The sequence below is a fragment of the Chinchilla lanigera genome, unplaced genomic scaffold, assembly GCF_000276665.1.
Source record: "Chinchilla lanigera isolate Chin_1 unplaced genomic scaffold, ChiLan1.0 scaffold00011, whole genome shotgun sequence".
Classification (NCBI taxonomy): domain Eukaryota; kingdom Metazoa; phylum Chordata; class Mammalia; order Rodentia; family Chinchillidae; genus Chinchilla; species Chinchilla lanigera.
Window position 1 is genome coordinate 14,891,134 of NW_004955412.1, and position 15,179 is coordinate 14,906,312.

General features: G+C 43.0%; 1 protein-coding gene across 17 annotated transcripts in view; it reads left to right on the forward strand.

Moving 5' to 3' along the window:
- The window catches only part of Ncam1 (neural cell adhesion molecule 1), a 293,739-nt gene that overhangs the window by 261,025 nt on the left and 17,535 nt on the right, over positions 1-15,179 (forward strand). For 8 of the 17 annotated variants that reach the window (XM_005378123.2, XM_005378125.2, XM_005378124.2 and 5 more), the window contains 2 exons: positions 4,412-4,414; positions 13,039-13,163. In XM_005378123.2, coding sequence (XP_005378180.1) covers positions 4,412-4,414; positions 13,039-13,163 — 128 coding nt within the window. Of the gene's footprint in view, positions 1-1,232; positions 1,275-4,411; positions 4,415-13,038; positions 13,164-15,179 lie in introns of all 17 variants that reach the window. The other 9 variants (XM_005378126.2, XM_005378128.2, XM_005378130.2 and 6 more) reach the window with 2 other exon arrangements.

Below are 15,179 nucleotides of genomic sequence, written 5' to 3' on the forward strand. Positions count from 1 at the left end.
GTCTGCTCTACAGGGTCATACGAAATCCTTTGAGGTGTTGTGTTCTTATCCTTTATTTTAACTGGCACAGTTAGACTCCAGCATTGAAATTAGAGAGTAAGACTAGAGCTCTCACTTTATCCATAAATGCATACATTTCTCATAAATATTTGTGGGAAAATAAAGTGTCTGCTTGCAGATGTGCCTGGCAGTAGGCACATAGGGAAATTACTTAACGCTTTGCAAGGCAGATTTCCTTTCCTCTAAAACAGAATGAGTGTTCCACCCATTCCCTTTAGAAAACAGCACACATTAGAGCTTTTATCGAGATGGCCTTTGCTCTCATTGGATGAGTACCAGTGACCCAGCAGGAACGTTGACTGGTCAGTCTCAGGCTTTGTCATCTAGGCAGACCCTGGCTCAGTGCCAGCTATTTCGTTTTGTGGCTGTGGTTCTTTTGTAGAGAGAGCTGTAGGCCCACTGCTCTCTGGAGTTTTGAACCTAGCTTTCTAGGTAGAAGATGGACAGCTGCTGAGCAAGCACAGGATACAACACCAGTCCCGGCTTAGAATAGCACAGAGCAGCAGGTGTGCGGGCAGGGGAGTCCTGCTCAGTTGGCTTTATCCTTCCTTGTCCTGCAGAAGCCATTATGGTATAGACTCAGCCTCCAGAAGAGACTCAAACCCCGAGCCCAGGAGCCACCTTTTACCACCTTTTTGACTCAGAAACACGCCCACCACTCCACACAGGCCATCCCAGGCAGCGCCAGCAGGAGTTCAGCTTTGAAACTAGGCTGACCTGCGTTCACATACACCTCTGCTACTTCTGGCTGCAGCTCCATGACCTGGGACAGGTCACTCAGCTTCCCTGAATCTCAGATTTCTCATCTCTAACATTAAGGAGAAGTTACACTTACCTTACAGATGTTTGTGGAATCAGAAATTAGACATTTTAAAAAATGCAAAACACAGTGCCCAGCATAGAGAAGCTGGGATAAATAGTAAGAATAAATGGTTATGTTATTTCTTGCTGCACGAGAGTCATTTATCAGCAAAATCTCTGCTAATGTTTATAAATATTTCTATTAATATTGATACACCAGAGAAGAAACCTCCTTCATCATCTCTCTTTTCTCTATAGTGATGCCAATATTTAAATAGATACACAAACATATGTAATGATATATATAATTATGAGCTTATCTACATTCTCTCCACCTTTGTGTGCCCTGTCTGTCCTTCATGTTTCCATAGCAACCTGGCCTTTAACCGCCCTTACAGCCACAGAACTGTCTAGTGAGTACCCAGCTGAGCTGCTCTCAGCCCCACCCCTGATTGCTACTTGCTGTAGCGCCCACTTCAGGGTTACAGCGCTGCCTGTTGTTTCTCTTTTTATTGAAAGCAACAGTTGTGAATGCATGGAGGCTTGTAGCCTAGAATGGTTTCCTAAGCATGCTGTTTGCTTGGCCAAGAGAGTAAACCAAGCATCCCCCAAAGAAAGGGGATAATTATTCAGAGAATACTCTGCATGAGAAGGCCTTTCCAATTGACTTTCACGTTAAAAATAGAAAAGGATTAGGGAAACGCTGAGCAGACAAAGAACAGCAATTCCTTCTCAGCCGTCCCTCCCTCTGACACATGCACACGCGCACACACTCACTCACATACACTCACTAGGTAGAGTGCTACAGAAGGACCTAGAGCAAGGGAAAGAGCAGGAGGAAACGGCTGCCTGGGGAAAGGTGGAGGGTGTGCAGGAAAGGAGGGCGTCTGCCTCCTGGTGCATGCCTGCCTTTGTCTGCACAAAGCGCACACATGCAGAAAGCCGAGCTCCTGCAGTCTCTTGTCAGGATTCTTCCTCTGTGCTAGAAAAATGATAGACCAAAGAAACCTAACCCAGACTCTCTCTGTCTCTCTCTCTCTGAGTTGAAAACCCAAATGACAGTACTGGAATTCAGCTCCTGACAACAGAGTCAAGCATCAGACTGAACTGTCTTTTGCCATCATGGAAAATATGGTGCTGAATCACCACCATGACGGTTTCCAAGCTGGTCATTACAATGCCCTTACAAAGTATGATGTGTGTGGAGAACTTCAGGCCCCTAGCTAAGCAGGAAGAGTGTGTGTGCATGTTTGCTGTGTTTAGGCACCAAAGTTATGCAGGGGTTTTAGGTTTGATAATATTTCTGGGTGCACAGAAAAAACAATATCAAGCAGTAATCAGAGTGGAAAGGCAGAAAGCAGGTTTGCAAAATACAGCTCCCACTCCCTGGGCAAGTCTTCTGATACATAATTCAACAGAGAAGCAAAGTTTCCTGGTTTGGTGTGTTGCATGAAATGGTTCTCCTCCTCCTGCAGACCACAGTTAAGGGTCTGCTTTCTTGCTGTTCCCTCTGTGTGTGTGCTGCGATGAATTTTAATTCTTGATGCTCTTTGAGGTTTCGTTTTGTCAGCAGAGCAGAGCCTGTGACAACAAGCTGTGCTCACATAGGTTTAATTTGGATGATGCAGGGGTTTTTGTTTGTTTGTTTGTGTGTATGGGGGGGTTGCATTTGGAAAAAGAATACAGCTAACAACACCCTTTCTTGTACAGTGTCCCTCCTGTCCTTTTTTCAGGTTGGTGCAGTGTGCGTCTCCACACAGTAAGAGAAAGCATCATGACACATTCACACAGCTGTGTCATATTTAAGGTGCCTGCCCACAGCTTGGTCTTCCATGTCAATGAAACACAATCTTGGCTGCAGATTTTTCATGAAGGAGGAATGAAGTGTTTCTCCCCCGATATGTGTTTAATTTTTAACATCAGACATTTCTGCCTACAGACAAATGTTTAGTTGTGACATCCAAAAGAAGGAAGTTTCAGTCTGCTTTATTTTGAACCACTTGACTACTGACCCAGATCGTCAGTTGATGCACAAATAAAGGAGAGGCATGTCAGAGTTGGGCAGCAGCCTGTATTTAATATGAATGTACTCTAGTACATGGGAACTGCAGTGGGACTAAGAGCAAAATAGCTATGAGCATGCAAAAATACATCCACCATCCATCAGTGGGGTTGAAAATAAGTACATCTCCTAGTTGTGCATGTGTTTGTTAATCTATTTATGAATGAATACAGGTATTCTAAATAAAGTCAAAAGAGAAACTGCTCAATTATATATATATATATTCTCTACAGGACATCTTTGGTGGGAACCTGTGTCGTGTCAGGCAATCAGAACCATACATTCTGTTAGCTCACAGTGGCAGGAGAATATGTAACTTGGCTAAAGCATTCCTGTCTAATTATTTTTAATCAGGAGAGTCCTTTGGACAGAAAGGTATCTTAATCTCTGTTCTTAGCCTCAACTGGTAACACCCAAAATTTCCCCAGGTGTGTGAAAATTAGAGTGGGAAACCCCAAAATGATTTTTAAGAAATCAGTATCATTCAGTCCCAAATTGGAATGCAGAGTACAGTATTGGACCCATAGAAATGTAGATGAATCCAAACAAGAAAGCTGTTTTTTACACTGTACATCTCAAATCGTTTCTTATCAGTGCAGCCACATGTCTGGAGATATAACTTCATCCAGTCAAGCATCTGTTTAATGTCAGACTGTCAGCTCACAGGGCCAGCAGTTCAGTGTCTGCAGTTTTGTGGCAAGAGAGCCATTGTCTCAACTGACAGAATGGAAACTATCCCCAGTCTGCATTGGCTTTGTCCTATATGTGTGTCTTGACTTTGGAGAGTGTCATTTGGTGTTGAGAATATTGTGGATATGCAAATGAGCAAGTAGAATAAGACCCTCAAGGCCACCATCTCGGGCTTGCACCCATTTATCCCCGTTGAGCTCTTCTCTTTCCTTAATTTAATACAATCTTCTTTTTCCAGGGCTCACAGTCTATGCCTTTAACAATCTAGGACTTTTCCTTGATTACTCATGACCCGTTTCATTGCCTTCCCTTCCCAAGGATGCTGAGACATTTCTGGAATCTATGAATAATAACTTGCTTTTTTTCTTTTCCTTTAACAGTCTCCTGGATTGACTTTGACATCTGGGTCCTGACAGAAACACCTCCCCATTTTCAAACAAGTGTTCATGCTCCTTGATGTGATATTAATATGCTGTGTTGCAGCTATATCTAATGCTTATTGGTGTTGTTAACCAAATGCTCTTTATGATTTATTATCTTTCTATTTCTGGGCAGTTTTACTGTCCTCCCAATGTTTCTTATATATACTGCTAATTTAATTTGATTTCTCCTTTTATTTAGTCTGTGATTTTGTTGTTGATTTTTCTCCCTGCCCATTGTTTACATCAGTTTTTAATTTTTTGTATTTTCCATGTGACCTCCTCCACTTTCCTTTCAACCAATCATGTGCGTGCGTATCATGTGACTTTGTCATGTGGCTTGCATGGTGCTGATGATGTCGTCCACGCTGGTGAACAGAAGGTAAAACTCTTTGTTCTGATTAGTGAAATAAATCCAGAACCACAGCCTGGCACCTAGGGCTTACTGATTCCCTCTTCTCTCCAATTTTCTAAGCAATTTGAGAAATTTGAGAGATTTCCTCAGGTTCTCAATTCACATCCAGAATTCGCCATTCCTTACAACCTTCACATGCCAATTTGATAACATGACGGGCTTTGGTTTAATATTTTGCTTCAAGAAATTTGATCCTACCAGCTGCTCTCCATAGTAAGACCATGTTAGCTACAACATAATTTTCAAACTTGAATTTTTACTCGAGTTGATCAAATTTATTCCCCAGAAACATGCTTTGTAAATTAGCCTGTTAGCATTGCTATTTAACATTGTATCCAGTAGTTTTAGAAGCCCACTTGTTCTAAAATGAACCACGATCCCACAAAAAATGTTTGCAACCTTGAAATTTTCCAGAGAGAAATATGTAACTATTGCAAAGGTTGTATTTGTCCAGAACCAATAAGAGTGCTTCATCCAATGCATGCAAATTGAGAACTTTCTGAAATAAGAATTTGGATTAGGGCAGTTTGGCTGTGATTACTGAGGTGTCACTTTTCAAGAGTGGCCCTCCCCCAGGCAGGGGGAACAAATCAAGCAAAAGTCACTTGGCAATTACCATGACTGGCGATCTCGGAGTAATCAAGAAGCACATGATTGACCCTTGCAGCAAAGGAAATAAAATTATAGCCTAATTAAGTGCATAGCGGTGACAAAATAATTAGTTAATACTGTGCCTGTCACAATCTTGTTAAAACATTTCTCACCAGAAAGGGAGAAAAAGGAAGCCTCTGCTCGTGGCTTCCCCACTAAATCAAATCCCTATTCAGAACCTGCCCTGGGAGTCAAATGCATTCTGTTCTCTCCTAACTGAAAAGTTTTACTTCACGTCACACCCTGAGACACATACGGGCTGCACTGATCACGAAATCAAAACTAACACCAGTAACTGGCCAGTGTGCCCCTGCATGCAAGGGGTTCTCCACTGATCTCATTTCTCTGAGGACTGATTGGGCGACACGGTCAAAACCGTCAACAACAGCTTGTCTTGCATGTTCTTTGTTCCCGGTCTGTTCTGTGTCACACTCCCACATGTCTTAGCCCTGAGTCTGTCCCCTCACCTGTTCCTCACTCTCCATTTATCATCTCGGAGACGTCCTCCTTGCGTGGATGGCAGCATTGCCTTCATTTAGTCCCATTTACAGCCAGAGTCCTGAACTTACCTAGGAGCCATCCTGGTCTCTACAAAGGACCTGTCTGATATTTACGTTGTGTGAAATAAAGTGAGACCATCCCCAAAACAAAAGGACATCTGGTAGAGTCCAAGGTAGATTTGAACTAACTTTAAAAATGATCTTGACGTCGGTCTTAGGGCAAAAAGTACGGGGACTCTAAGATTTTATAAACTCAAGTTCTCTACAAAGTATTCTAATTTTAATGTTTCCCGATGCTGGCCACCAGCAGGAGCAGATTTCTTTCAGACTGGTGGTGACTGCTCAGTAGCTTATGTTCTGGAAAAATGTCTGGATCTTCCCCCATGAAATATTAAGTGTGAGCATATGTTGGGTGGAGGACTTGAAACTCATTTGTTTATTTTTTGAAACAACTTCGGTCATTTTTGTGCAGTGATGTAATTCAGAACGAAACAAAGCACCATGTTAACAAGGTAGAAGCTAATTCATTCCTCTGAAGAAAGAGTTTCCTAGACATTTAAGCATGGCCGGAATGGTTGAAGATGTTCCCTGCAGTTGCCCTAGAAACCTGCCTTAGCTGTGATCTTGATTATCAGCAAAAGAATGTGGTCAGTTCTTAAAAAGAACTTACTGACAGCCTTACAGGATCTCAGTGCTACTATTACCCCTCCACCAAGCAGCATGCCCATCCATGACAGCCACTTTCCTGCCATCTGCAAGGGGCAGGCTGAGGACTTGTCACTTAGGTGAGCTGCCAGCAGCAGGAAATGTCCTTTAAAAACAAAATCTAAGCCAGGCGTGGTGGCGCATGCCTGTAATCCCAGCACTCAGGAGGCTGAGGCAGGAGGGTTGTTGCGAGTTCAAGACCAACGTGGGCTACAAAGTGAGCTCAAGGCCAGCCTGAACTGCATAGCGAGACCCTGTCTCAAAAAGACAAAAATAAATAAATAAATGAACAAACAAAATCTAAGAGGAATCAGAGCAAATAAAATTTACAGAGAGATATAAAGCTTAGTTAAGGACAGCGTCCTCTTCCTGAGCACTAGTAAGAAGCTCAGGTGAATTGGACCTGAATCCAGAATGCCTGCAGGAGCTGGGAGTCCTCCTGTAAGTGAGTCACCCACTCAACAGTGAATACAGTCCCGTGTTCCCTGGCCACCGTCTGTCCATTCCTCTCTCCAAATCTCGTGACACTCACTTACCATATGCTGAATACTCCATCCACCCAACATAAGTTCAGCTGAGCAGTGTTTACGGAGGCCAGCAGCACTGAAAGAAGGAGAAGGGGAGAAAGGGGAGCAAGCACCATCCTGCACAGCCCTTGGCTCCAGAGCCTACAGAGCTTCATGTGCCGAGGGCCATGACAAGATGCTGAGGCACCTCTGCTAGGATGGCAGGACTAAGTTTGCTCTGGGGAATTATAACACTCCTCCACACCAAAGATGATTCCTAGCGTGGCCTTGTGTAGCTGCAGGGCTTCTGATGACTACACAGAGCCATGGTTTGGTCCACCGGCTGTTGAGGACTCTGTAAATGGGACTCTCCCACCTCCCTACCAGTACGTGTGTGACGAGAAGTCCCCCGGATCCCTTCTGTCCTGACGCCGCATGTTTGAGCATGGCTTCCTCCCCACCCACTCATAATGATCTTTTTTTTCTTTAGCTACTGACACTGACTTGTACTAGGAAGTGCTGATTCTGATGAACTAAACTCTTTAACACCCAGTCTTCCTTCTTAGATTGAAAACATCACTAACCACCCCTTCCACGCCCTCCTTTATTTTTTACAGCTGTATGTCTGGATGACCATGCTCTCTGACAGATCAACAAAGATTTTTCACCAGGGTCTCTGCTTTAATTGCCTTTATGTCTAAGGATTTCCCACATTGGCGGCTCCCAGGGTAGAAAGTTAGTGGGAAGGGTCTGAAGAAGGAAGTAGTGATGTGTATCAGCCTGAATTCTATGGTCAGGGGCCAAGAGCTGCTGCTGGCTTTGGAAACTGCCAGGTCCCCTAGGGTTCCCCGTATGAGGGTAGAAACATCCCAGGAGCCTCACTCTTCTTAATAACCAATCTGATGTCCATGAAATAGTGTTGAAGATGTGCACCAATCCCCTTTGTGGCCGTGGAGGCAGGAGCAAGCTAATTGTTGGTGATAGTTATTTCTGTCCTAACTTCCTCAGCCTGGATCAGCCCCATAACCACAAGCCATATCTTCATGGTCATATTTTCTTCTTAGGATGATGAAACAAAGATAATTGATCAATTAATCTGTTGGTGTTTTCATGACACCCATGAGAAGGGAATCGGTATTTTCTGTGGTTCAGTCTGTCGGAGCTCATTTGATGCTGTTTAATTTGTACTTCGTGCTGCCATTTCCCACCCCACCCCCAACACACCTTCATAATTCCTAAGAAAACTGCTGCTGGAAAGGGTTTGTGGGCCAGGTGCCTGAGGGAGTGTGGGCACAGAGAACTAAGCATCCTTTCTCTGGAAACTCTGGGAAATGTACGCACTCATTTTGTATACCAATGCTCCCTGGAGCCAGGGACTAGTATGTAAAAGAGTCAAATCACCAGCATAGGCACATCTTTAACTCTGGAAAGGAAAAAGACACTGACTCCAGAGGCCTGATTTGGAGGGGATTAAGGCTGAAGGCAAATTGACACCCATCCTTAACACTGTCAGGTTGTTCTGTGGGACTGTCAGAAAGTCTGACAGGCTACCAAAAGAGGCATCCGGGAGAATTAGAAGGATCTAAGAATGTATGCAGCATAAATCACATTAGATGCATTTGTTTGACATCTAGAGCTAAGAGCTCTGTTCCAGGAAGGAGAATTAGTGGTCTAATAACTCTAATCCAGATTCCCTAAGGCAATTTGCTGAACCTCTAAGGACCTGTCAATAACCTCCTGATGGAACTGTAGTGTTTCTGAGTTGGAAAAAAGAAAGAGGCTTCATATCTGAATGGCTAAGACATATATTTCAAACTTCTTAAAAGCAAATAATAAAAAGAGATATACAGGTTTCAAATTGCTTCGAAGAAATAACCAACCGAAGGAGACAGGAATTGGGATAAACAAAATGCACAGTATTTTTAACACCCAACAAGGCAATTTATTAGTAAAAGTAAGAGTTTAATGCAAGCCCTACATTCATTAGCAGTTTATATCCAGACCTATGGGAGAAGAAACAAAGTAGATGACCAGGTAATAAAGATTGACTTTCACCGGGGATGGCTGTTTGGCACCTTAGCATTTCTGCACAATATACAGCTCTTGGTGCTTGGGCTTCTTGGAGTGAGAAGTGGAAAACTGTTTCTCTTCTGCAACTCACAGATGCTTCCCAATGCCCTGGACTTGCTATCATTTTTGTCTTGGTATTCAGATAGCTAGCAGTAGTTTCTAACCCCAGAGCCCCTGCTGATGAGAGGAAGGGCATGAAGCCAACTGAGAATTAAGGGCACAGAAATCCAGTAATTACAAAGGAAGACCCTACAAACTCCATGGCCAGAAATATATGTTTCAATTATGGTTTCTAAGGAAGAATTTCATAGGCCCTACCTATAATACACCTGAGAATATGGGTATTTTTTCTTTTACATACATGATTTACGTTCTGCTAGAAAAATACCAGAACTGCCCAGTATTTCTTATTTATTTATTGGCAAGGTTAATTTTTAAGGCCGTGCTGCTTTCATCTTTACGTAAAATATTTGGGGGGGGGAAATTTGAGTCATAGCTGAAGCTAAACGCAAAGGGTATAATTAACCCCAGGGGTCTTCTTGGAGCAACCTGCCTATTGCTGAATCGCAAACCAGCATTTACAAATAATTACAATATTGGTTTTGCTGAAATTGCCCATAATGATTTCAATCACAGCAGCCACCCCAGAACCTTGGGACCCTTTAAATCATTTCCTCTGCTAATGTGTTCAATTAAGCAGTGAGCCTCCTGAATACCGAGTCCTTGTTCCTTCTATGAAAGCCCTTTCCTTGTCAAGCATGGCTTTGTACAGAGAGCATAGGAAAATTTTTTAACTTCACTTCTAATTTTTAAGAAAAATAGCAGACAATAAACATTTGAAGATGAATAAGACAATTGATTAAATAATGCCTCCTTCCAAATCTGAACATACTTGCAAGTTATAAAGCCACAAGTTGTTGGGCTGGGGATTTAGCTCAGCGGCAAAAGCGCCTGCCTGGCAAGCGCAAGGTCGTGAGTTCGGTTCCCAGTACCGGAGAAAAACCAGAAAAACCAAGAAAAACCAAAAGCCACAAGTTGATCAAAATCTCTATGATTTTAGGTGAAAATGATATTCCTGTAGAAGTACTATAATAGGAGAGATTATATAACTATCCAAGGGCCTCAGTATTTTTTAAAAAATTATCTTAATTAAGTTTTTTCATTTGGCTAGCAAAAACATATTTCATTCTCTTTTGAGATTTCGTGGACTAATAGACCACCTGGTACCCAGCAGACATTGTTATATATTTGTTGATTAAATCATAGACAAACCATTCAAAATGATGTACTTACATATTGTATGATATAAAATACTCTAAATTGCATAAGAAATAATATCAGAGTAACATGGTAGTCATTCAATTAAGATGATAACAAATTATAGTGTTCTAACTATAGTAAATGTTGCACTATGTTACAAGTATGGTACAATCTTCAGTGTTTAGTTTTGTGTGATTCCAATTATATTTTCTCTGAAACAAATCTAAAAACGAGATTACCTTCCTCAGGACTATTGAGTTCTACAAAGATTGCTTGAAGAGATTTTTGTTCATATGGCTTTAAAGAGGCTTGGGAGTCTCTTTTCAGATATAGGACTGCTGACAGCTTTGTACTTCAGAGGGATTGTTGATCTTAGAGTGCATCTCTAAAACTGGCTGAAGGTCATACATTGTGTCTTCGGTGTCCCACAGTATCATGGAAATAGCTGAGGCGTAGTTGATCCCCTCTAGTAGGATGACTGTTACTATGCTGCCATGAAGGCAGACCCAGAAGGAGCCCCAGAAATCACTGGGTCCAGCACCCATATTTTGCAAATGTAGAGACTAAGTGCTGCAGCTAAGGCATCAGACACCCCACAAAGCAGAATTCAGAAAAGGCATTTTGTGGTATTGATCCTCCCTTGGAAACCTACACTACTCCATTCTGAGCGAAAACAGAAAGGAGGATAAAGCAAAGCAGCTCCAATGGCTTCTTTCCATATATTACCAAGGAGCTTAGAGAACCGTGTGTTCCTAGCCTGGTGGGTATGTTGGAAGCACCATCCACACTGCCTGATGAAAATCCCATCTTTCTTTCCTAAGGCAAATAGACCATCCAGCACACAGTTCACATTGTCATTCTCAGTGTAGAAAGTAATAGTGATTAATATCCATTTCCCTTTGATGCTGTGGGCACCAACCATTTCAATGTGAGCTTCCAGTGCTAAAAGCTAAAATATTCCAGACTCACTGAGAAGAGTTGGTCACCCCAATTCTGGCAGAGAATAGAACTTACCAAGTTCTATTGTGTCTTGTTCTTTCATTCACCCAGCAATGCTGAATTTACTCAGACCTCATGCCCTGCTCTGAAACAGAATATATTGAATTACTTTTCAGGAATGGACATTTATAATGATGTAGCTGTCATGGGAGCATTGCTCAAGACTCCGAAAATGCATACCTGGCATATCTAAACTAAATTTCTAAATGTTTTCTACTTAATAGTTGGGGGTCAGTGGCTAGATAGTGATCTAAAAGCAGGACAAGACCATCCCTAAAACCCATTTGTCATTGTATTCTTGGGTTTTTTCTTGAATTACTGGTTGAAGAAAACAACTAATGAACATAACTTTTCTCTGAGGTACCCCTGAAGCAACAAGATTGTAGATTCTCCTCGTTGCAGTGGTGTGTGTGTCCCCATTACTACCATTTCTCAAGCCTAAATGTGCTTGCTCTCAGATTACCGGATGAGCTTATCACCAGGAGAGTCTGCCGTCCTGACAAGTGCTAGGTGATGTTTGTACTGCTGGCCCTACGACATAATTAGGCGCTCTGTATTAGCTTTCCCTCTCTGGCTCCTCTCGTATCAAAGGGAAGAGTTTCCCAAAGTGACTGAACAAAGAGGCCAAGCTAGATACTGTCTTTGCCGGCCACAGAGTGCTTGGGGCACGGCCTGGTGGCAAAGGCCCCAGAGCCTTTTCCTGGCTCTTCTATCACATGGCTGCCATTCTGTTTCACAGAGAGCAATCCAGGGTGACACACCCAGAAAGTCACTGCTGTTGAGCCTCCCCAAGCTTTCTCCGCGATCAGCAAATAAGAGGGCAGATAGAACTCCTCCCAGAAAGTACAGGATTCCAAGGGTTCTTGGAATCTTAATTCAACTCTTCACATCAGAAATTCTCTCACTTTGTTCCTTTCAGCATATACTAATGAAGTATTTAAGCTTCTCTTAAAGTAGATTGGCAGGGCCAGGGATATAGCTCAGTGGCATAAGCGCCTACCTGGCAAGCACAGGGTCCTGAGTTTGATTCCTGGTTTCAAAAAAAAAAAGCAAATCAGCATGTTACTTCCACTCCTGGTAATTTGTCACATACAAGTTCATCTTCCTAATCAAACTTGGATTCACAGGGCTGCAGTCTGAGCAAACTTACACTGCAAATAAAGAAGAAAATGACCTTTTTCTGTTATTGCTGTTGAGAAATGCTAAAGCCATTTTATTCTTTCTCCTCTCACAAAGAACAAGACTTTAATAATTGTTGCTTTAATTCAGTAAAGTGGCAAGGATTGTCATGCATTCAGTCAAGCCCTAAACGCAGGAAAGTTGCCTGTGGCAATTTGTGTTTTATTTAACCACAATTGGAAACTTAGTTTTTAAACGATCCTGAGCAATAAATTTAATTCATGAAAAGCCAATTATAAGAATGCAGCACCATTCACTCCCACCAGGGATCAGACTCTCAGGCCTCTGGGGTGAGAAACGTGCTAGGGAGAAAAAAAAGTGGACTGTTTGGAATAATAATTCTATGGATATGTTTTTACTCAAAGACTTATATATCCCCATATTTCAGGCTGTCCATCAAAGTATGTCAGGTTTCTAAGAATTAAATATGCAGTCGTGAGAGTAGCACGGAGGGAAAAGGGACAGAAAAAGGCTTTACTAAAATGGAAAAAGGACTTTGCTAATAGGAACAGTGCTTCCCAGAACATTCCAAAATGGCGCTCTCAGTTTCAGCTAGGACTGATACAGCTCAGTGGAATTTGACGTCTCATATTTATTGCATTTGAGTTTCTGAAAAAGCAAGAGAAGTACCCAGTCCCACCCCATCATTGCATCCCATTCTAATGGATGCAGTCCTCATTCTGTGGACTGAAATTTCACCTGTGCTCACTGGCTATTTCAGGGGAACCCAGCGCACCTAAGCTCGAAGGGCAGATGGGAGAAGACGGGAACTCCATCAAGGTGAATTTGATCAAGCAGGATGACGGCGGCTCCCCTATCAGACACTATCTGGTCAAGTACCGAGCGGTGAGTGGCCTCCTTCTTAGACTCCACCCTTGACCTTGCCACGCTGACACCTGCCTTGACAGGGCAACAGCACTAAAGTCACAGGTGGGATGGGGCAGGAGACTCAGGAACCTTGGCCAGGGTTTTAAAATCCCAAGCAAGGCTTGCAGCTATGAGGCGATGTCCACACTGGGAGCATTTGAAAATTTCTGAAATGAGTGGCACAGTGGCAAACTCACATCGTGATTGGTTTTTCTGATTCTTGAACTTTTCTACAAAGTTACCTTGCCATTATTTGGAACTTTTTGGCAAACGTTGGGCTAATATCTAATGGAGACTATTTTTAACGCAGTGTATTCTGGTCTGGGTGCTGTGTGAAGGTGCATTCTCTGCACGGAGACTCTGAGTAGCAGGTCTGAGAATTAGCTCCACTTTGCAGATGAGGTAGCTGCAGCCACTGCAGTCAGTAATCAGTGCCTGGCACTCTCAGAGTTCAGGGAGCCAGAGTTTGAGGGCAGGGTTGATTGAAAATCCCAGGCTCCTGGCACTGCCCAAGGCTGTCTTCAGATCCCAGTGGAGTGCCGCTTCCAGCACCTGCTGTTGGCCTCTGCACCGGAGCTGGTCTACTTTGGCTAACGGTGATCCGGGCTCTGAGGCTCTTCTTCCAGCTCGTTCACTTCCCGTCTAAGATTGCTGTCATTCTAGCACTCATCCCAACGCCCAGACTGAGGCTCACTCTCTACTTTTTTGGTTTTAAGATGACCTTTGTCTATTGCCAACCACAGGCAATTGCTGAGAGATATAGAGTCCACATCCGGGCCTTGGGAACACCCTGTTTCCAGGGCTTCGTTATGGTGAAAACAATGAACCAGAGTGGTTTCTTTTCTTCAGTTAACGCAGAATAAGGCACTACCCAGGAAGTTGGCTTCCTCACTTTCTGCTGTGTGCTCAGCCATGTGAGAGTGACAGACCCCATGAGGATCTCTAGTGACACGTCTGAAAAGTGCCCTGTGGACACTTGTCTTATCCAGTGGGCAGGCTGTCCATCCACTCAGCCCTCTTTCCCACCTCATTTCTAAGCCAGCTATGAGCTGGCGTAGTAGGAAGTCTGTCCTGGAGAGACTACGGAATGACAGGTCCCTGTGACTTCTCCCTGCAGAGAAGAATGCTAGACTGGGCAGGTGGCCCGTATTCTCCATTGGAAGCAGTTGATGTAGTAGGAGGGAATGCCTCTGGCCATTGTTAGGCTAATATACCCAGTAGAGAGAGCATGGGTTTTAGAGTCAGCCATGCATGGTGTCGGATTCTAGCCTTACTCCTTTATAGCATATGAACTGAATGGGTCACCCAGTACTCCAAAACCTCCATTTCTCCATTTATAAAATGGGTATAAAATTACTTATCAAGTCATTGTAAAGATGAGTTATAATATATGCAGAGAAATTGAGATATGTTTGATACTTGGAAGTCTCTATAAATCTAACTAATACTAGATCTAAGATTCAGGCTCCAGGTAGAAACATCTCCCACAGGAGGCATCTCCAGTGTCAGTTTGCTTGAGCAGCCACTGTGCCTCCACAGCGCTGACTGGAGCAGAATGCTGAGATATTTTAGATTTCAGCAACCTTGACTCTCCTGTCTCTTTCACTCAAAACTTAGTATTTGCTAAATATCACCATGTATCATTAATATGTATTATATAACATAATGTTTGCTTTATCGCACAGTTGCTTTACAGGCTAGTTTTCTCTTTTGTAATGATGTTTGCCAAGGAAAACAGAGAAAAAAGAGCAAAGACTGACAGCTCAGATTTCTCGTTTTAAATTAAAACAGTGTCCATAGTGACATATGCACACTAACTTATAGCACATCTCCTGCTTCCTGATTAGACTCTGAGAAACTAGAATTCACCCACTAGCACTTCCCTGTAACACTCCCAGGCCCTGGAACAAGCATTACTACATTCTTAAAAGCTTCTTGTTAGCTGGTACAAATCAGTGTGCCTGGGTAAGACCCCTTTGCTGTAAGATAACTTCC